This window comes from Accipiter gentilis, chromosome 6, assembly GCF_929443795.1.
Source record: "Accipiter gentilis chromosome 6, bAccGen1.1, whole genome shotgun sequence".
Lineage (NCBI taxonomy): Eukaryota > Metazoa > Chordata > Aves > Accipitriformes > Accipitridae > Astur > Astur gentilis.
Window position 1 is genome coordinate 12,040,490 of NC_064885.1, and position 24,094 is coordinate 12,064,583.

General features: G+C 46.9%; 1 protein-coding gene across 4 annotated transcripts in view; it reads right to left on the reverse strand.

The window, feature by feature from the left end:
- CALN1 (calneuron 1) overlaps positions 1-24,094 on the reverse strand; it is a 129,116-nt gene that overhangs the window by 52,138 nt on the left and 52,884 nt on the right. For all 4 annotated transcript variants that reach the window (XR_007506431.1, XR_007506430.1, XM_049803800.1 and 1 more), the window contains exons 3-4: positions 23,623-23,766; positions 10,538-10,650 (exon numbers count right to left, since the gene is read on the reverse strand). Coding sequence is in view for 2 of the 4 variants with exons in the window: in XM_049803800.1 (XP_049659757.1) it covers positions 10,538-10,650; positions 23,623-23,766 (257 nt within the window). In the remaining 2 variants the exon portion in view is untranslated. The remainder of the gene's footprint in view (positions 1-10,537; positions 10,651-23,622; positions 23,767-24,094) is intronic.

Consider the following 24,094-nt stretch of genomic DNA (forward strand, 5'->3'; position numbering starts at 1 on the left):
CTCAATGAAATGGCAAATTTATTTGAAAAAAAGACCTTAAGGAATTTCTCCTGAAGATCAGGATCTTTCCACCCACTTGGTAAAACTACATTATGCCTCTGCTGGAAAATTGTATTAATAAAGTCAGACCTTGGGGAAGGGGCTACCAGAACCTGTTTGGCTCAGCCAGTGTGGTGGCAGAGTTTGCAGCGAGAGGTGATCTTCACAGCACCGGGAACACACTCTCAGTACCTGCACGTCACCCATCAGACCATGAAATTCTTGCCAAACAGTAACAAAAAAAAAAAACAAACCAGAAAGTGCAGTAGGCCTGTTCGTAGCACTCGTGGCACAAGTTCTTGGAGAAACCAAGGCAAGACCTTGCGCAGACCTCAGGGAAGGGGACGGAGGTGTGTGGCCCAGCCCCTGTCCCACCTATTGCCATCAGAGAGGTCAACAAAACAGCATGGAGGGAAATGGGGTCTCAGGGCCACGAGTGGCTGTTAGACAGCCATGTCCCCACCTTTCTCTGCCCTCAGGTGGAGGGCAGGGGCAGGATGGAGCTGGCTGTGTCTGCAGCACGGCCAGGGCATCTCCATCCTGATGGCCAGGGCAAGACTTCCGTACGGATGGCCAGGGAAACGTCTCCATCCTGATGGCCAAGGAAACCTCTCCATCCTGATGGCAGCCCAAGATGGCTGGTGCCTAGGGAACTGTCTGCTAGGGCCACCCATTTGCCCACCACCATTACTCCTCAGAAACACCAGTCTGGGACAGCAAGGCTGTGCCCTGTGCCAGGGGGAAACACCACAGAGGTGAAGGCTGGGAGGGCATGGCAGGGATGGCCACTGCTGCAAGGCATGGGCAGATGGTGAACACCCCTCTCCTCTGCAGGCAAATCCCAGAACGAGCAGCTCCTCACACCTTTGCATGAGCAGAAACCCAGCAGCTCTTGGCACCTTGCTGCTGCAACCTGAAAAAGGCACTGAGATGCTCCAACAGCTGCTGCTGGCCCTGGCCATCAGCCACTTCAGGGCTGTAACACGAGGTATTTTGCTGATAAAACTGAGAAGCGTAATATCTAGTTGGGGCATCACTTGGGGCTTGATGGTACCAGGTAGACTTCCTTTGGCTTCAGATGTCAGGATCCAGCAAACTGTGCTGAAAATCTTGGATACATACTGGGAAAAGCTGAGTTATACGCTGTGCTGTAGAAATTGTCTGGCAGCCAGGACCTGGAGGTCTTTCTTCAATGCCAGAGCATCCACTGCTCATCCGGCTCACACTAATGAACCTCAGCCATCACCTGACCTATCCACCCTCCCCACCAGAGTGGCCCTTTGCAGGTCTCCATTTGCATTTTTTAAGAGGTCTATCTTTCTTTCTATTTCTTTTTTTTAAGAGAGTAATTTCTTTTTTTTTAGCCTTTCTTTTGCATAAAAGGTAATTTTTCTTTCTAAACACATTTGTTTGTTGCAAACAGTTGCCAACGCTAGCTTGTTGTTGTTGTTGTTTATGAGTGATGGAGTCTCTTTTTTCTTGGTTTTCCCTCTTATTCTTCTCTTTAAAACCTTAGTGAAATTTTCACAATATTTTTACATTACTGAAGCCCAGGGCTTGGAGGCAGGGCAATAAATTTCCATCTCAAAAGTGAGGATTCTTTAGAAAAAAAGAAATAGAAAAAGGCCACCACCATCAAGTCTGTTTTAAACAATTCCCAAACTCTGATCTCCATGAAAATCCTTATAGTCAGTTAAGATTTCCCTCAATAAATTACAGCAGTGCAGTGAAAGAGATGATTTTGTTATAAGAACATGAAGCATCCAGGCAAGCCAAAGGTAGTGTCCTCTGGTGACGCCTGAATTGCAGATCCTTACATGTCCTTTTCTCTGCGCAGAGAGGAAGGATGGATTCTGAGATCTGGTGCCGGCTTAGGATTTAAGGACTGGGAGAGCCTCAGCTCTGGAAGAAACTCCTGCCAGACATTGGGAGTGCAGGGGCTATGGGATTTGAAGCCAGAACCGTTGCCCCGAAACTCCTCTGCATGAAACAAGCCACCTCGGCTCCATCACCCAATGGTGCCTTTCAAAGGCATCGAAGTGCAAAGAAAAGACGCCTGTCCCAACAAAACCAGCACCAGAGATGTACTCTGGCACTCAGAGGTGCTGGGGAGTCTGACGCCCCTCAGCAAGGAGTCCACAACAAGCAAGAAACTCTCTCCCCAGCCCGTGTTCCAGGGACCCATGTACACATCAGATGATGATCGTACACATTTACCTTTCCTACGCATTGCTCCTTACATTTCTAAGCAAACCACTGAGAAAACCACAGTGCAGTTCCTATTTCATACATTAGGCAGGGGGCAAAAAAACCCCCACCTGTTACACATAGAGCTTCAGACTGAGTTTATATATAAGCTGGCATAGAAAAAATAACCTCTGTACCATGAGAGCTGGATGGAGTGTACGTACATGAGAGCTCCATAGTGTGCACAAAGCCAAATTACCACCTGCCAGGACAGTCGTACACTGTCATTCAGCAGGCAGGATGCCTCTTGATATAAACCACCTGCTTTAAATAGATTTTGAACCAAAGCTGTAGTGTGTTTCTAAAGGCTAAACGTGTAAATAAGCTGGTTGAAGCTAAAAAACACAGTCAGATAATGAAGTCTTGCTTTTCTCCTGCTACTGGTGCCAGTCCTGCTTTGCTTCACAACTGCTTTCAAACTTTGCCATTTCCAGTGTCTCCAGTTTTCAACTATAATTTTGATCCCAGTTTTCAACCATAAATTTGATCCTGATAACTTGAGAGAACTGATTTTCTTACAGGGAAAAATATGTACTGGTGAAAATGAGGCCCCTTCATAGAAACAGATAAAAATGAGGCCACACAAACATTATTGCTCACTCCTGCCTGCTGGCAAATTCATACGCTGCAAAGGGGTTACAGGGATGTGACAGTCTCACTGTCCAAGGGCAGCCTTACCACCATGATCCAGGCCACGAACCTCTCCAATGTTCACATCTACACCAGTGGCTGTGACAGCACTTCTGTGCTGGATACACAGACTACGAACAAAGAGAAGTCTCTTGTTAATGGATTCATCACCTGCAAGCGTTCAGCTTTCACCGTGTTGCGACAACAGCCGTTGAGTGCAACATACTCAGTGGGAATGTCTTTGTCAACAAAAGAAGATTTAATAAGGCAACCAGAACTGTTTTCCTTCCACTGACAGCAGCCCCAGCACCGGCAGAGCTGGCTTCCTGTACATAAATCAAAAAGGCACTTGAAACCCTTGGTGGGACTCGTCAGATGGCATTTAGCTGTACCCAGTGCACACATCTCCATCTGAGCCACTTTTCTACACTTTCTTTATACCAAATGGAGAAAAATGGGGACTTCTGAAGCATTACGCATCTCTTCCTGAGGTTGATGCCTAAAGTAGATCCCTTGAATTGCACCCTAGAAGTGGCTATTTCTCTCTGTTAACTCCAAAGGAAATCTAAGCAGTGTCCCAGGTTAGCTGAGATGAACTGCACACTATCCCCACCAGCTACATGGCCAGAGTCACCCTGCTCATCACCGCAACACAGCCCTCTGCATCCTTGCAATGGAAAATCTCACAACATTTTAAATCTGGATACAAGGAAACCACACGTCAAAACTAAAACACAGGAACACATATTGCAGAACACTTTTAATTTCTGAAATTAGAAACATGGTCAGGACTCTGGAGCTAGCAGCGCACTGGGTGAACTTAATGACTCCAGTTGAGCAGAGCCCAGTATCAGCTGTCACAGGAAAGGTGTCTTGCCTTGGCTCCCAGGCCAAATTGCAGTGGTTTCTGTGGGAGAGGCAATGCCAAGGTTTCCAACCAGTCCTTCAGTTTGGTAGGGAAGGACTTCTCGCTTAGGAAACCCAAGAAAGGGTAAATCTTTAAGAAGTACGGAACTTCTTTTCTGTGGAAATCACTTTAAGATATTTCAGGTTCAACAACCAAAAAGCAGGCACCCACATTGTTGCTAATACTGAAAATATTGCTGCAGGGTAGAGGGTTTTGTTTGGTGGAAGAGGATGTGTATGGTTGAGGGGATGTGTGTAGTGCAATGGTACAGCCCCAGTTGCCCACCCTGGAGCCCATCCATCATGTTTCGGCACCCAAACTTTCAGCTACAGCGTTTCCTGATTTAAACCCCAAAGTAGTCACCAAGAGGGAGGCCGTCTATATGAGCACTAAGTCTGCACATTCTGTTAAGCTGTCCTTCCCCCCTGAACCTCAGCTTTCTTTCCAAGCAGCAGTTCCTTACCCACTCTAAACTACGCATGGCTCAGCCCAGCTGGGAAACCTGCCCTGCCAGGAACCACACTCACCCCAAACATCAGCCAGTACCCTGAACTGCAAAACTAACTCTCTTCTTCCACAGAAGTTCATCTGAGAAGGTTCTTTGAAAAGCTGAAACAGCAGTACCTGAAATCCTGAAATCAAGAGGTATTTGTAGCAGAGCAGCTCAGTACCAGCAAAAAATTGTGGTGCCAGATGTAAATTGGCCCGTCCTGTGGTTTAGCAACATCCTACAGCTGCACAGAGGGGCTGCACCAGCTGAGGAGGAGGGTGAGGAGGGGAGGCCACATACACCCCATGGCTGGCCGGCCCCACCGCAAGATGCAAGCTGTTATTCCAGCAATGCCATGGTCTGCAGTGGTGGGGGGTGGTTGGATCTGTTACCGTGTGAAATTGCACACAGAGACACAAACACTTTCTCCGCAACTCCTGCAAGGGTAATTTGCCATCATCAAATTAACTCCTCTGCAGGGACAAGAGAAGACTCATATGTAGGGAGAAATTGCATTAGGTTTACCTACTGGACTTCATAAAGAAAAATCCCTCTCTAAGCAAAATCATCTTTGTAGAGAGCCAAGTGCTGCTAGAGGCGGCACAGCTTCAACACGGCCCCCTTGTCCCCTGCCTTCCCTCCCACACCATTGCTCACCGTGGCTTCTCCGTACCCTGCCCTGCGCCACCGAGGTTCCCACACATTTTCTCCTTCATTTCACTCTATTAAAGCACTAATTGATTGGCCAGATCACGAGAGCCCAGATCTCTCCCCTGGGACGCTGTTGCATTTGCAGTGATAACTGCAAACAAGATTACGGATGGGCAGTTTTGCACAGCAAATCATTAAAGCATCAGCAGCCACGCTGGGAGGACAAAACCGCTGTGTCCCATCCCAGCCACGTCCCTCCACTCTCCTGTGTTCACAGCCGGCTCTGAGCCCCCCTTCACATCAGTGAGCCCCCTCCTCAGCCACCGCCAGACGCAATACTGCACAGCTGGATGTGGCCCTTGCTCTATTTTTCCTGCATCCAGGGAACAAAATGCATTTTGGTGCATGCTGCTGAGCTTGCTGGCTCAGGAGCACCGGGGTTTCTGCTGTCTCTGACGTGTCGCTGGCTACCCCTCCTTCCTTGCACAGGGGTGCTGCAGGATCTAGCTTCGGCTATACCCACTCATCCACCAAAGGTCATGAACCCAATGTACTCCTACGCCTAGCAAAGTTATGTAGGAGCCTGGAGAGATGAAAAGGCTTTCCCAAGCCCAGAAAACATGAGCGGTTGCTGAGCTGCTCCCTTTGCAGGACCTGCCTCCCTGGTCCTCTGGCTGTCCCCCACAAAACTGTGGACACAACTCTACAGCAGAAAAATGAGATCTCTGAGCAGCATGTCCCCAACCCAAAGCACTGCATTGGTATTCTGGTCTTCCCACCTCTGCAAAGCAGCCTTATTTATCCCAAACCAACCAGCCTCCTCCTGAACACCTGTGAATTATACTGGGCAATATCTGATGCGACGAATGGGCACGATGTCTCAGCAGATGATACAGTGCCATCCCTTCATGCAAGACGAAGCTTCCAGATATCCTTGCACAGGCGATGCATTAGCGCTGGCTGAAATGATGTTCCCTGCAGCTTCCATGTGCACGCAGTAAAGAGAGAAGGAAAGAAATAGCAGGCAGCGTTTTGCCTCTCAAATGCTCGCCATACAAAGTATTGACTTTTCAAAATAATCTCACCAGTGCTGCTGGGTACAGAATTTATTCTGCATCCGATGCAGATGCAGCCCTGTTGTTTAAGCATTCAAACTTGTTCTGACTTCAAAAAGCATTTTAGCCAAGACAGAGAAGTTTATTTTAACTAAAAACCTATAATCCAAGACTATTATTTCTGTTCCTGTTGCTTACCCCCAGGAACTGGAGATCTTCTACACTACGTCTTGTGTAAACTATTTGACACTTGCACCTGAAGGTCTTTGCACTTAGAAACAATCTGGGAAAAAAACCCTGTAAATTAATATGAAATCCCAGTTTCTCCCCTCTGTTTTCATCCGTCTCTCTGGCTCAGAATGGTAGGGCACACTGGACAGGTTTGGAGTCTGTTTGCCTAAAAAAGGAGCTAATATTTACCGGTAGCAATGTTTGTCTTTTCTGTAATGCTATTGATCGAAACAGCTTTACAGACCTGAATGGCCATACATTGGAAATGTCTCAAAACTCTCTTGTACAAAACACAGCCCTCAGCGCATAACTGGAACCAGAGTCATATTTCCTGAGCTCTGAAAAAACAAATTCTCATGCCTGAAAATTGATCAAATAGCATCTCTTTGACCATGGAATGGCTACTGCATCACTGCAAAAACCACTGCCAGACACACTAAAGAAAACCAGTTTCAGGACAATAAGTGTGAGCACCAGCAGGAGTAGCTCAGAGAAGGTGGGCAGAGGAAGGTGGGTGATGACTGGTCACTCTTAAAAAAATGCAGAAGGAAAAAGATGGAGAGGGAAGGGGGCAGACACTCTGCAAGAGCCTATGGGAGGTCCAACACCCCTGCGCAGGGCTAGGCTCACCTCTTACCACTGGCTTCCAAAACAGGGCTTAATAGGTACTGTCAAAACCTCATCTATGCTCTTTTTGTCTTCACATTTTGTTTTGAATAAATGCAGACTCTGCGGAAGCAGCCAAAGGGGATGTTTGCATCCTTGCTGCAAGCTTGCCATGGTGGGTCTGCCCCAAACCAGGGAGAACAGGGATTCGCTGTGTGCTTCCAGCCTTCAAACAACTCCTGACTGTGATCCTGCATGCTGAGGACTGGCTAATAGTTACCAGGCAGCTGTGTATCTAAGAAAAAATATTTAAGACAGTTTAAGACTCTCTTAAACATTTTAAGACAGTTAAAGATGTCTGTGCACAGGTACATGTTACTTCCATTTGCACACAGTTGGCATGAGGATGAGAAAACCATTTGGAAGCAGAGCAGGAGGCACCCGGGGATGTCTTCCACAAGACGGTGCTCGGTGCATGCTGCGTCTCACTCGGGAAAGACAGACTTTCTGAGATGGAGAAGAGTCCATGTTTCCTCAGCTCTCCTGATACCATTGGTCTATGTTGACACAGCCTGAAATAGTATTTGCAGGGATGACTTTTCCCTGCCCCTAAATACCTCCTGACCTGGCTGAGGGACTGTGAAGAGACATTCTAACTGGAGCAGGACTGATCGTTGCTACCTGAGAAAGCAAGAGGGAGCCACCTTAAACACACACCGATAGGACACATGGCCCACATGGGAAGCCCACATGGGAAATCAAAGGAGGGAAAATATATCTGAGAGATGCTCCATGTCTCTACTACCTGCCAATGCTCAGGTCTCGGCCAAATCCCGCTTCTCCCAGGCTGACCATCGCTGTTTAGGCAACACATGGGATAGGAAGGATGCACCCTTTCCCTATTATTTCAAGCCTGCCTCTTCCACACATGATCCCTCTCTCTCCTCCCTGTTCTTCCACTGCTTCTACCCCATCCCCATCTCCTGCAGCCCCACTGCTGTTGTTGTAAGATCCTTCCCCTCTGCAGCTTCTGCCATCTGGAACTGCCTTCCTGTATCCCACCAACTCACTCCCAGCTTCATCTGCAAATGCATCTCCAGGCCCTCGCCTGTTCCTTTGAATTCCTCTCTCCTTCTGCTGCTGTTTATTATTTAACTCTGTCATTGCATTATTTAAATATTATTAAGGCGCACTTGGAACAGAGACTGCACAGAAGTGCCACAGTATAGAAAGCTGGACCCTTGGCAAAAATACCTTGAAAGCCAAAATCATGACAGTTGGAGGGAAACTGTTTAGATGGAGAAGGGGAAGGCACTTTCTGGATGCCAACATGGATTTTGTCTCCCCTTGGGACTGATATAAGAGCCTCTTCAAGATGCCTTTTGCTGCCTGCAGCTTTGGGGTGAGATCTCATGGTAGCAATGCCCAGCCAGCTGACATCAAGGTAGAGTTGTCCCTTCTTGTCCCACCCTCGCTGCCCTTGTCACCTAGCACCAGTCACAATCACAGGCTTGTGGGCACTACCCACTCCTTGAAGTCACTCTTTGGGGATGACTGCAGGGGTGAAGTGCTCTATCAACAACTCACATTCACGTCCCTCTCCCTGCCATTCCTTTCCAGCAAACATGAAAATTGCACGTCAAGGGGATACAGGAAACACAGCCCAGCCCCAATTCTGAAAAGGGCTTTGTTTCAAATCAGACGTAATCCCGCTGGAGATAACGCAGATGCATAAATGCTTTGCTTAAAGATGAGGTAACTTATGGCCCTGCAGACAGCTTGGGTGAAGCCAGGTAGGAATGGGCAAAGGGAACCTGTTCCCTGAATGACACTTCCCTATGTGGCTTTTTCCTTGTTTTTTCTTTGGGAATAAGCAGCAAAATTATTGTATTTTTCATAAGGTCTCCTGCCCCCAGAGAAATGAAATGTGAGATGAAGCCTTCTCTTCAAGGGCTTTGAAATCTAGGGAAGTGCTATGTAAAGAGATGTATTTTTACCCTTACAAGTAAAAGACCATAAACATTTTTTTCCGAGGCCCTGGAGCACTTGTGCAATTCAGTCAAAGCTTAGCTGCCTGCAGACAACCTCCAGGGCTGTCCCTTCCTGCCGTGGGGCTGGTTACCTGAAGTCTCTGCACTCTTTTCACTCATCCCACTGCAGCCTGGGGGGGCACAAGGGCCACGGTCCCTGCTGCATGAAAGAGCAAGGCGAAAGCCGAGTCCAGGAATCCTGCTGCTCTAAAACCAGAGCACACGTCCTCCCTTCCTCGCTTCCTCTGAGCAAAGCCACTGCAGGCACTTACATGGGCTAAAGGGTCACTAAGGGGCAGTGGGTTAACCTGTGAGCTGAATTTTAGGGAGGGCTCCAGACTTCTCTGCTTCCCCATCAAAGAGCTCAGCTTGATTTTGCCAACTGGTATTTTTGCTTCCTGAATGGCTCCAGTGAGGCCAGTCTCACCGGGGGGGAGTCTGGAAGGCACCAATGGCTCAGTGGGATGGGACGGTGCTTTCTCCTCTCCCTGTTGCTCACATGCTGGGACAAGGCTTGCAAGGTGCAACGAAGACAATAAAACTTTTGTGACTCTCACAGTCCTGCCCTTCGTGGTGTGCATTTAGCTCTCGCGTCCCCCCCAGATACGTTACAAACCACTGCAGCTTCACTAGTGCCAAACACTTGCTTTGACAACCAAATACTAGAATCCAGACCAGGATTTCCAGGGTTATTTCTATTACATGGCAGGAGGCCAGGAACAAGTTTTTAAAAGACTTTTACAAAGCTCCACCCAATTCAGTCTGGACAGTGCTGGACGGTATTAAAGATGACAGAAATGCTTATATCCAGGGTTGACTCTTTCGATTCACATAAACTTGGTAACAGCTAAAGTTTATTAGCAAGCAAAGGCTGTTGGATGATCAATGAAATGAGCAGTAATCTTGCAGAAAGACACACATTTAATCCATTGGCAAGAAATGTGCAGCACAGTGTTTTGGGAGATTTTTAATCCCTGCCGTAAAAGCCTGGACTGTCCTTGCTTTTCCAGGAAGGTCTAACGCTGTTTGAAATCACACCGCACGACAGAAGTCAGGCAGCTCCCATTACCAAACCTGCCTCCCCTCCAGTGCCTGAAACGAGCAGGACCAAACCACCCCAAGGCAGCACCTTGGGTAAAACTTGCACTGGCACAACATAGTTAGCTTCAGCCTCAGACCTGAATTAACCGCCAAAGCACTGATCAGACATGACCTGCCTGGCACACCTCGCTCTGCTTGGAGCATCCCTCTGCCACAGCCAAGGGACGGTGAACAGTGGCTGCATTTCTTAGAGCAGCTGGACAGGTTCAAGGTTCCTAACTCAAGACTCATGGAGAAAAATGTTTTTCTCTTCCAAAAAAATGAATTCCAAAATGCTCCCAAACGTGTTGCACAAATAACTGGTCGCTTTGTTAGGTTCACCTGCAGTTCATCCACAGTAAGTAGTTTCCCCTCCTCCCACGCAGGGCTTAGCTGAGAGCAGGACCCTCCAGCAACACGGGATGGTCTTACACAGCACATGGCAAGATGGACCCCAGTAGTGTTTACACAAGCATTCATGCTTAGCAAAACATCTTGTGCTCCTCAACAAATCAGTTGTGGAAGCTATTGATAGTTGGCTAAAATCGCATTTAAAAAAATGACCACTTACCTGCCAGAATATGCTGTCTATTGTATTTCCCAGAAAGCCATCTCTGCCTTCTGATGATACCAGTTTAGGTCCCAGAATAGTCATAAATTCATCAAAATCAACCTGGCCATCCCCTGGAATGAAAGAAAAAGATTAATATTTTCACTGAAGTACCACTTAGTGCCAATGTCCAACATGCTGCTCTGGATCTGCTGCATATCATGGACCCATACCTGCACTATGGCACCTCCTCATTAACTTCGTGGTGCCTACAGACCCAAACTTGTTGATGTCCCAATGAATGGCCCATGTTGTGGCACACCCACACCTGAAGACAGAACCAGGTGCTGCACAAATAGAGATGAACAGGTCATTCTGCAGCCCTGGAGAGTTTGTAGGCAAGTCACTTCTCAAAAAAAACAATTTTGGCAGGAGGACAGCAGCCATTAGCATGGCCAGGGCTCTTCCTCTCTGCAGAGCTGCCAAACAGCCAGGTCTCTGCAAAGCTTTTACAGGGCCAACCCCATCCTCCAGAGAAAGGGAATACACGCAGAGGGAAGAGCCAGACTATTGCGAATCCACAAGGCATTTCATTTCGCATCCGTCTCTTAAAAGCCCTGTGTGCTCAGCATGCAGAGCAGGCGGTGTAGACACAGCTTCAGTGCCATTAGCAGGAAGAGGAGACTGCCCCTGCCGTTAATGAACTGAGCCTATGCAGTCCCAAGCCCCTGCAGTATATTGTATGTTTTGTAAATGAGGGACGTGGCTGTTTGAAGTGTATGAGCATTGTATCGCATGTTACTTTTCCCTTAGAGAACTTCTGCGATGCTTAATGAAAATGGCAAAAAAGGGAAACTCATGCCTGTTGAAGGATCTTAAAAATACCTGCTTCTCTGAACAGGGTAGTTCAAAGTCTATATGCCTCTCCTTCGTCTGTAAGTCCATAGACATATCCTCCTACATATTATTAGGCCAATTGATACGGGTGGATATATTAGCCCTCCTTCAAATCTGGGAACAGAATCAGCAACTGTAAGAATTTTTGGTTGTTTTTTATTCAAATTCAGCTGGAACTGACTGCATCCACCTCTCCATATAGTTGCTGTTGCTAAATTATTAGGTGTAAGAAGTGTCTAAAACCATCAGACTAAAGCAGATCAATCCAAGGGCTACTGTTAAAATGTCACTATTGACTGCAGTACCTGCAGCAGCCCTGCGTGACAGCTTTACCACGTGCACTGCATGCTGCTGCTATCCGTCCTTTTTATTATATTTCACATGCTTGATCTGAGCATATGCACCACCGATTGAAATCTCTCTATGTCCTTATCTTCGCAGAAACACAACGTGAAAATAAGCAGAGTCAAAACGCTCATTTGCCAGAATAGTGATCTCTATTCACTAGGCTCTGCCCATAATTTCTTGAAGACAAGAGTCAATATCCTAGGGGTAAGTGATGGGGGCTCTGAAAGGAAACCCAGCAGGGATTCATAATAGCTTTGATCCCATAACATGCAAGAAGACTCAATCCAGCTGCTAAAGTTTCTTGCACCTTCAGGGCTCAGCACATGCTGAAGGGCTTTGCAGGGCTGGAGCAGGCTGAGCACTTGCAGGATGGAGCTCATTTCTGGGACAGCTTATTAAGCAGAAAAGGAAAGGGGAGGGCACCCCATCACTTGGAAAGCCATTCTTTAAAACATTTATGGTCTATGAGAAAATGCGTTCCTTCTGCTTCCCCATGGGAGGCATCAGTTTATGACATCAAGTCGGATTCTATCAGTCACAGCACGTTGGATCACGTTGGGGAAGGTAATGCAAGGTGACAGTGGATTTGGGCCGATTTACATTGCAGTACATTACTTCAAGGGAAAGGCAGTAACAAAACCATACACTACGACGTAAATTTGGTTAAACAAATTAGCCAGATGAGCAAGAAAATAATTTGCATTTTAAAGAGATTCTAGTACCTGCCCGTGCATATATTTGGTCTATCCATATGTGACCCCGAAATACTGAGTTATTCAATTTGCGTTTTCTACAATGTCATTTCATCCACAGAGGAGAGGCAGGACTTAGTCCTACACATGACTCATGAGAAAGCAGGTGCCAGGACTCCTGGGCTCTGTGTCTGACTCAGAACAAGACTTTGGGCAAACCCTTGCTCATAACTTCCCTGTGCCTTTGCCGGGGATCACAACTAACTTTACAGGGTTTAATTATCAGCTTAATTATAGCATTTTCCACAACCTCAGAAGAAAGATGCCATTACAAAATGCATTATCCCCTTATTGACTGCTTTTTCAATTAAAACCACTAACTAGCAAGGAAACTAGACCCCAAAACATTTTGCCCGGTAGAAATATCCCTTTAACATTTGTTTTAAGCTGCAGAAAACAAACCCTCCTGCCATCAGGATCTCAGAAGACTGCAGCATCGTAATATCAGGAAAGAGAACTCCCAATTTTGGCTGAAAATTCCTTTTACAGTATTCGACAGCCAGGAGAGAATATTATAAAAACCAACACATAGGCTCCAAGATGCACCCAGGGCAACTCTGCATGACTGCAAGGTGGAAATGCACAGGGTTGCTCTCCAAAACCATGGCATAACCAGGTGATGCCCAATACCCACATCGCCTGTAGGATATACAGGTGCTCAGGCCACCCATCAGATCCCGGGAGCACTCAGCTTGAAATTTGTGCTGGGTACAGTCAAAAGATGCCTTCCTCCTCCTCCTCCTCGCCATAGTCACATACACGGCAGGCTACAAGCTGATGTGTGATGCACACATCAAGCATCTGTTTGAGAATCTGCATTGGAGGCAAATCAAATACCACACACATCCCCACATTTGGCTTTGCTGTGCCTACATTTGTGTGCCTCACTCAAAAGTAGTTGATATTCAAAGCGAGTGATGTGTGGCTTATTCAGAAACGAACTTTTTCGTTGGGTTTAAGGGATGGGAAGAAGGGGAGGAAAACGCCAGGCTGGGGCATGTGTGCTGTCTATGCCATTTTCACCTTCCCTTGCTCCTTTCCACAAGCCATCCAGCAAGCCCCGACCAACACTAACATCAGTGGCAATCACACAGCCCCAGTCTCTTGCCGTCCCCCTGGGCCAATTTATAATGTGTGCAGTGTTCACATCCTCCCCCCGTCTTCCGCCTCCAAGCTCACATTAACTAAGTCAGCAAGAGCTCATCACACTGAAGGAAAACAACCTTGTAAGGATGGATGGGGCACAAGCAGGTGAAAAGCCAGGATAGAGCGGGCTGGGGTCCCTGTCCAGTGAAGGTCGCAACTATTCTCCTCTCCCTGCTCTCACCAGTTACAAATGCAGACGAAGTTTATAAACCTGAGCCACGCTGAAGTCCCTGATTGAGGAAGGGTCTCACACATTGCAATAACTTATTTACAAACTGGGAAGGCACAGAAACCTCAAGGCACAGAGATGCAGTTCAGCTGGGGCAGGGGAAGACCATCAGGTGGCAAGGTGGATCAGGACCAGAGAGGTTCCGGGCAGGATGCAATCCAGGTGCTGCCCCATCCCTGAGTTCCTACCCATCAGCCAAGTGACGGTCACTGCTTGTCTGGGCGACCTTAGCAAAACACCACAACTGAGCTTAACCCCTCATTTTAAACCACCTATACCCATTTATTTATTTATTTACTTAGTTATGCCCTAATATTTTTCTAGCCCATAATGCTTCCTCTTAATCCTAGCATTAATGCCAAAGAGTCAGAAGGGGGTTAGCAATCATGTGGCTGAACCTTGCATGACTAAAACTATGACTCAGAACATCGCTGGCCACATCATCAGAGACAAATCAGATCTGCTTATCATTACAAGTCCGTTAGCATCAGCTGAGTGCTAAGTGCTTCCAGATACCCACAAATATTTGTTCCCTGCAAGACACTGTCTCAGTCCTGCCTTTCTCTTGGTACATTTGTCCTGATCCCACAGGATATACCATCAGCAGTGGTTTACCCAGGTTGGATGTGCTGGGCAGGGAAAGTGCAGCAGACCACCCCCAAACGATGCAGGACCTGGAAGAGGAGAGAGGGATTGGGCTGAGCTGGGATGGCAAATCCCCACGTCCCAGGTAGCAGCAGCAGCCTGCACGTGGGCTCTTGCAAAGTCTCCTGCCAGAGCTCTTCTGTTTTGAAGAAATAATTAAATGCTCAGAGGAGCAGCAGTGTGAACCCATCTCACCCTCGATCCCATGGGAGAGCCCCGACCCTCAGCCTTCAGTCGACCGCTGCCTGTCCAGAAGTCTCCTGTTGGCGTGGCTCCCTTGGAGGATGTAATTAAATATTCATTGGGCTGGAGAAAGACAGAGCCGGGAGAGGGAAAGAAAAAGAGAGAGGGGAAACAATGCATGGACTGCATCACCTATACCCAAGGGCAGAACAGAGACTTACACCTGGTTTTCAGAGCCTTGTGCCTTGAACTGGGAGCCTGGATAATCTGGCCTGCCTGCTTCCTATATAAGTCTTTTCCCAGGCCAGTCTCATGATAATCCGGTTCTCCCTCCTCCTTAAAACTTTCTTGTCATGGCATTAAAATGAAGCACACATTTAAACTGAGATGAGGATCTGCTGTGTGTAGACTGATAAGTATTCACACTTTTTTTTCCTCGAGTTTGACCTCCAGAGTGCAGCTAGGTGATATATTTAAAGTTAATGAGCTAGTCTTTTGCAGCTTGGGTCCCAGGCGCACACAACACTCCTGTTTATTTTTATTCTCTTAATAGCTAGCTGCAGTGACTCTCTGTCCCGGTCTGTGTCATTGTTTGCACGCATAAAGTAACCTGTGCGGTAATAATACAGTCTGGTGAAGGCTGGTGCTGCTGTGCCTTGAAATGATGTGGAGGATGTGCCCAGTAAAGCTCCAGCCACAGGATATTTCCCAGATGAGTATTTTGGTTTCAGAGATTTTAAGGTCAGAGGAGAACAGCCTGATCACCAGCCCGACCCTTTCCCCAGCACGACCCACAGAATTTCTGCCTAATTACAGCCTCCATCCATAACTTCAACGAGAACTAGGGAAAGTCTTTCACAAAACTTTTGACTTTGAAAACAGTTTTAATTATAGACATCCATGAAATTGGCTGAAACGAAGAGAGAAAGCTCCACTACAATGGTGACACAGCTGTTTTGCGGTGGGAAAATGGAAGCACAGAGCATCGCCTTCCCGAACGTTACCAGAAGGGAGGCTGCCAGCAGAGCTGGGTGCCAGACCTCCGCTGCCTGCCTACGCGGTGATCCACGGGCACGGGACATGCAACCAGTCCCCAGGATGGAGAAAGATGACAACGAGCATCTCCTATTTCCAAAGAGTCCCTTTTGCATTCCCTTGGTAGTTTCTGCCCCAGAGCCATCTGCAGAGGGTCTCTGATACTCCCTAATGAGGCATACACGTAAAAAATACCATTTCTCATTTCTCTTGCTCCTTGGGAGCAGTGGGGGCATATCCATCAGCCACTTTTTTACTGTTCGCCAGTTCTGCCACACTTCCCAGAGCTTTAGTGGCTTCTTGGAGGAAAAACTTCACTGAGCTGAGGGAAAGGGTGAAACATCTCCACTGGAGCCCTCTCTGTCTCTTAAGGGCACCTCCATGTCCTGTGGTTTCAGAAGCGGCTGTGTGGAGCTGGCTGCTCTGATTCAACGACAACTGCACATAAAAGATTAGCAAATTGTACAGACACATGTTCCTGGAGAAGGAAATTTCCATGGGGTCTGAAAGGCTCGAACAGAGCCCAGAAAGTTAGAGCCGGGGGCGCATCCATCCGACACTGAGAAAAGGACCTTGAGAGTTACTCATTTTGACAGCCAGTTGGCTCATCTTGCAAGGAAGAGGAAACGGCTGCAGAGGACTTGTTTGCTTCCCCATTAAAAAAAAGATCTATTAACTCCCCATGTTTGCCCGAGGGGAGTCTGTCCAGGAGCTGACCTGCAAGACAGTGATTGAAGAGGACTGGGGGCTCTGCCTTTGCGGCACCAGGAGTGATGTGTCCCACGTTCTACCACAAGCACTAAAACAAGCAGGATGCTGTTAGCACTTGGCTGGAAGAAAAGTCCAACAAAAACAGTGAGTTTACTGCAGTAAAAAAAAAAAAAAAAAAAAAAAATCCATCAGACACCTGCCAAGCAGCGTGCCAGCTTCACACCAGCCCTGGGAAGCCACAGGACGCCCCAATTACCGTCCCGGTGACCAGCCATCCTGCAGGGAAAGGCACTGCAGAGCCTGCTGAGCGTGGCTTGCCTCCAGCACGGCTGCTACAAAACCCCCCCTGTCCCCCAAGACCGCCTCCCCTGTGCAAAGGCACCTGGCACATAAAACCAAGACTGCTCATTTTGCAGATCTTTGCAGAATCCTTGTAACTCGCAAGTTGTAACCAGTTGATCTCTTTGTCAAATGGATCTCGAGGAGCAGAATCACATCCCAGCTACCCAGGATTTTAATTATTTTTGCTTCCCAGGCCCCGGGAATATCAGGAGAGCTCTGCATGCATCGTGGCAGCTATCAGACGGTTCGGCACAACTTTGAGATGACCAGCAAGTCACAGGCTTATTAAAATAGAGGAATATGCATGTTCCCTGTGGCATACGCCTTCTGTGAAACCAAAATTATAATACCAGGAATACTGCATTTTAAGGAATAAATAAAATTAAACAAGGATGCAAACAAATTACAAGGCATGCCTGCATGGGACAGATCACAGATTGCACATTGTGTTTTGCAGAGGACTCTGCCCCATTGAAGCAGAGGGTGGACAGGTTTCAGGGGGGGAATTGCAATTCAGTGTTACCACTTGTCCTGTCTATTCAACACGGCTGCACTCAGCCATCCAGGCACTGCATCGAAGACAGAATTTGGTATTACTTATGAACCTCTTCCTGGTACTGAGCTGCAAATCTGACTAGCTTCACCAGCAGCAATCATTACTCTTCATTCTTTGCAGCGAGAACACATAATATGATAATCTCCATTTTACAAATCAGAGCAGACACGAAGAAAGTGGCCTCTATAAATAAAGACAAGTCTCATCATATCTATCTCACGGACCAAGTTTCTCAGCTCAGTAACACTTTAAAAGACAACCACGCCGAAACGATGCTAGGTCATTTCTCACACATAAAAAATCAGAGGCCTCTGAGCACAGAGGACAAACCTAAAGTCTGCAACAACCTGTCCTTACTTTTCCTATTAACTCTGCATTTTAAACACAGAAACTGTTTCTGGTCTATCTCCAGCAGCCTGGGCTATTTTACACAGTTTCATGTTGAAACACAAGGAATTATCCATGGCAGTAAAGGCGGAGGGGCAGGGGTGGGGAATGACACGGACACACATGACACCCAACCCAAACAAAGAAAAGAAGGGAGGGAGAGGCAAAAGAAAGATAAAATCTTTTCAGCTCCTGAATGTCACCAGTGTCCCACAAAGGGCAGTGCAAGCTGATCTGGACAGAAGCAAACATTTGGCCATGGTCTAAGAGCAAGGAACTCACCTTCTGCAGGCCACAGGTGAAAGCTCAACACTTAATTTTTAGAAGAGAGATTTATTCTCTCTCCAGATGTCCCAGTCCATGTCCTTTGGTCATTCCCATCCCTGTGACACAGCGTACATGCTCCAGCCAGTGGAGCACCCAAATTTGCTGTCCCTTCTCTCATGCAGGGAAGCAAGTGCAAGCAAACCAAAGCAACGTCTATGTACAAACCCTGATCCAACAGCAGTACGACAGCTTGGAGAACTGACTTTTAGGGAGGCAGTGTACTGACACCATCCCTTGATGCCATGCAGTTATGTCACTGTCATTTATTCCCTTTCCAAAGGGGATCACAGCAAGTGTGTGTATGCCTCACTGTATCGAGCAGCACCTGAGCACAACTTCTGCATGCAAGGCATAAGAAGACAATAAATCTGCAGAAGCCCATTGCAACCGTGGGGCTGCCCAAAGCTGGATGAACCTCAGAAGCGCCACCTGGGAGAGCTGCAGATCTTCAAAAATTTTTTTGCCAGGTTCACAGTGAATAGCTTACTGTTCCCCGCCAACCCCCCTTCAATTCCCTGCTCCACAAAGAGCCACTGCAAAGCAGCTTGGGAATATGCAGAATTTAAAATTGGGATTTCTTTCCCCTGTTTTTTATTGCTTATAAGGATGTCATAGCTACTACTGCTGAAGCATTACATAATGTGATAAAAGGTAACAGGTAGCTTGCTTGTACACTGATGAAATCAGCTCATCTTTTGCTTGATCAAAGTATTTCCTATTTGTACTATAATAAACAATTTGACACGCCTGGGGTTTTTTCCCCCTCTCATGTTAGCCTGAAGTTATTTTTTCAGGGTACTGAAAACCAGCTGCTCCTCTAATTAGTACACTGAGTGCTTATTTTATTCCTCAGATAAAAGTGTCTTATGTTGCAATGAAACAGTTTGACACTTAAGTCACACATTCATCTATTTTATTGCAAAAGTCTGCTTAAAGAGTAGGCATCCCAGATAAGGCAACACATTTAATGTGCCATTTCTCTGCGTTTTTATTAGCATTACTGCCAATTGGAAGAATTTACAAATAATTTCTTTTCCAGCACATAAATATATAAAATATTTTACTTTCCACATACTGGCAGAACATTTCAGGTCATTCTCCAGATTGCAGACAGATATGTATGCACCTCTCATAATCTGCAATGTTTACGTTCATGCAATACCTAATTATGTCTAAGGATAAAGCAAGTCAAGGGTATAAACTAAGGTAACATTTGACCTCTATTTCCAGACCAAAAGCAAACAATATGTCCCTATAAGGCACAGCACACTGGATAGATGCCCAGCTATATTGAACAACCTTCTGCTGGCATACAGTCACGCACCACTTCTATCAAGATGTAAGCAAAGCTTTGGCCTAATGTGAATCTTGTGCTCTGGCTGTGACGGAACCACCATTCCTCACCTCCCAACCTCAAAAGAGGCATTTTTGCACAGAAAATCCCTTTTCCCTCTGTTCTACTTTGGTATTTTCATCTCCCCCATCACAGAAATGCCATAGCATCTTCCAGTAGTTCATAAAAGGGTGTTTCTGATGTTTTATATGATTTCTCTTGAGACCTTGAAATATTCCAGGTAGATTCTCATTTTTCTCCCTGATTCAGTTTTTTATGCCAACTATAATATTTCCCTCTGTAGCGGCTGCATTCCTCTTCACCTGCAGAACAGCAGAGCAACTTGGAAGAAAACGTGGCGAAGGCATCTGTAGGAAATGCAGTGGATACTCCAGCCTCTGATGCTTGCCTTCTTTCAGCGAGGACTGGCAAGACTTAGATATTCACTAGAAATAAGCGCATTCAGCAAAGCTGTGTTAAGGGGTCGGATGTAGCTGGGAGCATGGTCCTTTGCAGAGCTGTGACGCATCCTCAGGACAAGGCATAGCCAAGGCTAAGGGCTTCCCACCTGCCACTACCAGTTCCCACTACTCACCCCCTGCCCCAGCACGTGAACAAAACATCTCCCGCCCCCACAGCCCAAACTTGCCTCAGCTGTTGGGGTAAAAAAAGCCAAGTCAATGGGCAACCATGCAGTCAGCCTCTTGGAAATATGACAGCCATTTCTGGGGTGGGAAGGTGGTTTTTGATGCTTCTCAACATAGGATTTGCTGTGAGTTTGCATTTGCCTGTATGCAGGAAAAAATATTTTCCTCCGTTGGACAGCCCCAAGCCATCCTGCGGTCCCATTTTACTGTTTCTTGGCTAAACTTCTCTCTCTCTTCCCCAGCCCTGCAGCAGCATTGCTGTGCCATGGCACCAAAGCCCAGTAGATAAGTAACTCTGTGTGCTGTGGGCTTCATGGCATGGGACAATCTGCATTCTTACGATCCCGACAGGCAGGAGTCCCCTCCTGTTGCTCTGAGCCCTGGAGGACATTTGGAAGCTCTTGAGCATCCTCAGCATCACCCCATGACATGCTCTGCAGGCAAACCCACTCATTGCACTCATTTCCACTCTGTCAATGCCAGGGCTGCTGGCATGTCACCTGTGAAGGAAGACTGATGGTAGCACTCAAGAGCCATGGAGGCATTAAAAGCGATACGACACTTGTGAAGAGTTCTTGGGCAAAATCCAATCTGTGCAATTGCCATTTTCACTTAAGTTCAAGCAGCATTTTCTAACTAACTACACTTTTCCTTCAAATGCAATGAATTATGAAATGCACCTTCATTTTTGCTCTGATTTGGAGGCTCATTTTGTGTTACTGAACAGCTGCACGCTACAGCCCCAGAAGCAACTGTCCTTGGGCGTCTCTGGAGTTGATGCCTGCGTTATTCACTGAGCTCGGTGAGATCCTTTGTGGCAGAAGGTGACATACAGGTGTGAAATGCTCTTGTCATATCAGTTTATGCTTAGCCACAAAACCACTCCAGCATACTTTGAATATGCTCCTCTTAAAACATGTTTTGTCCAACCTAGCAATCCTGCTCCCACAGTGTGAATGTCTCCTCAGCCTGACCTAGAAAGGGCTGAGCCTCCCTCCATATCCCTACAGAAAACAGGGTTTGCAATGAAGAACAAATTCAGACCAGCTCCAGTTGCTCATTATTTGAAGCCCATCAGTTAAATAAGCCATGGCAGATACAGCTACTCTGCCATCCTGCAATGCGAATGCACTCCCAAGGTAATTTCTGATGAAAACCGTATGTTTGCACTAGGTCTGTTCAGGCTGGTTCAGATTAAATATAAACCACTGCCAATTGTATTACCTCATTATTAGCAGACACTGGCAGCAGCCTTGCGTGGAGAAATGGACGTCTGGCTACGCTACCTGCCGTCACATCATAATTCATGTCAGGTGCCAGGAGATGCGCAGGAGGATTACTGCTTCCCCCCTGGCTTTCCTGACCACAGGGGACTCGTTCTTGAATGTGACTGTTCATTCAGCTGACCTTCCCACCCACCTGATGCTAGGCCAAAGCCTTGGAAAAATTCAGCAACCCTCAACAGGAGTATATGGGAAGGAGGGTAAGGCTGTCCCTGGGAGTGCAGGGCATGACTAACATCCACGGGAGCTCACTGGGTTCAAGCCCTGCTACCGAATGATGCTCATGCACAGTGGGAGAGGAAGGAGGAAGCTATTACTGGTCCTCACTACATATTTCAAGTTAAATCCCAGAAAAGAATTAAGACAATCCTATGGAGAAAAAGTAGCCATAAGCCATTCAATATTAATTCAAGCCATATAGCATTAATTCAATTTGCAGGCAAGGTAAATCTTTCACATAATATTCCCTTATTTGCTCAATGCCTAAGGAATTTCTCATTACCCTGCCTTTTTTTAAGGTATGGACCATTTGACCTTCACACAGCACAGACTTTTGTCCAGCCCCCAAACCCTCTTCTCAAAATACTGCACCAACAGGCAACTGAGACATAACAACAATAAAAACACCCAGCACAAGCAGACTGTAGCTTTTGAGCTGTGGGAACTGTTGAGCTGGAAGAGATGGAAGATCACCTCCCATCTCTGCAGAAAACACATCCAGCTTTCTGAAAAGTCTCAAACAGGAATTTAGCACCTTCCATCTGCAGCCCATTACTCCACATTTTAACTCCACCTCTCTGATTACAGGTCCCTGCACACTAGGAGTGTATGGGAAGGAGTGCCAAAGTCTCAAGCCTGTGAGACCGAGAGTCAGGGAATAACTGGAGATGAATCAAAACTGGAAGCCAAGTCCACAGCACTCTTTCCAAAAACGAGCAGAGTTTCGGTAAAAGACCCCATGAATTGGCACCATGCTGAGTCTGGCCTTTGCAAAACCTAAAGAGAAATCACCTTGTCTGCTAGGAAAGGCCAGCAGAACATAACTAGGTGCAAACAATAATTTTTTGAGAAAATGCTTTTATATGTGACGGATTTATTTTTTTTCTTTTCTTTTAGGAATGAGATCATTTCACCAACAATCTTCTCTATCCACCAGGTTTTGCATTACTTTGTCTCCCTGTCTATGGGAGATGCTGAACACACTTGAGCAGGCTGACAGCCTCTTCCCCACTTCCCCTGGCCTGATGAATATAGTTGTACCGTGCATCTCATGGGGGTATTCAACTCTGATATCCCCAGGGAGGCAGGAGACCTTCACTCCTGCTGCCACGATCTCCCATGGTCTCTGCTCTCAGCAGTCTCCCCAGGGATGCTGGCATCACGTCGACTTGCCAAGCATCCTCCTTCAGACCAGGGCTACATCCAGAGCTCTGGTTTGGTATGATTTCATCTAACTTTGCATGCTGTTTCCACCCTCCTGCAGAAGGGTGGAAGAAGGTCGGATCCGCACCCCAGCTTCCCTGCACATTTCAGGCATCAGGAAAAATCTCCCTTCCTGCTCTGACCAAGGACATTTTAAAGACAGTCTGCTCATTGTGATCAGCTCTGATTGTAGCTTTGCAGCAGTTAAGAAGTCCCCCCTGGCTCCAGCATCCTGATCCTGCATTTCTCTCTTCCTGTTAATGGTGGGTTCTGTTTCTTTTATTACCTCTTCGTAATCGTTCGACGAGCTCTCACAGCAGGAGTTTGCTCAGAATTATTCCACCCATCTCAACTTCTCCTTCAAAAACCATCAACGCTTCATTACAACACAGCACAGCTCCCATCGACAGCATCTTTTACTTTCAAGGAGCGGTGAGGCCACAGGACCAAGCAGCTCTGCTTGGTTGGGCGTTCAGGTCATGTCCCAGTAAGCGTCACTGGGCCAGATGCTGCCCAGCAATGCAAAGAGAAAGGTTACAACAGCCTTGCAAAAGACCACTTACAACTTTGCAGAGAAAGGTTGCAAGAGCTGGCCTGTCTTCACCCAGCTGTATCAGCTGGTGAAATAAAAGATGCTCCATCTCCCTTGCGTGGGTTGCCCGAGAGGCAGGTTTATCTACGGGAGGTTGATAGCTCACAGTCATCTGACTGTTCCTTGCTGCGGTGAAAGGCAAAGTTTCACAGCTTCCTCTCCAGACCTTCCTTGGTGACTGTAAATTATTTGAGCCAAAACCATGGGCTGCAATGCACTGGGAAAGGCCCCCTCCGCCAGTAACAGAGAAGAACCAACAGCGAGGACTTACCGTCCATGTCAAGGCGTTGCATGATAATCGCCAGCTCCACCTCACTGGGCATGTATCCCAAGGAGCGCATTGCCATGCCCAGCTCCTGCTTGGATATAAAGCCATTCCCATCCCTGTCCAGCACCCGGAAAGCTTCACGGATTTCTGTAAACGAGAAGGAAGAAGAGGGGAGTTGTTATGGTGGAGGACTCCCTGGTCAATGCATCTGCACACATGGGACACAGAAGCAGCATATATCGCCTTTTCTAATGTTAATGATGCATATTTGATCATTTCAAGTCAGTGTAATCGTGATATGTTCATACACACATACATACTTATGTGTATGCAGTCATGCATGCATGCCTCTGTATGCAGGCAGATAAATACAACAGCATCCACACTCATGCTGCCTATTTTCTGCGCTAAATATCATTGCAAAATTATTTATTCATTACACATTGAACTCCATTTCTTTCTGCAGCATCTGCCC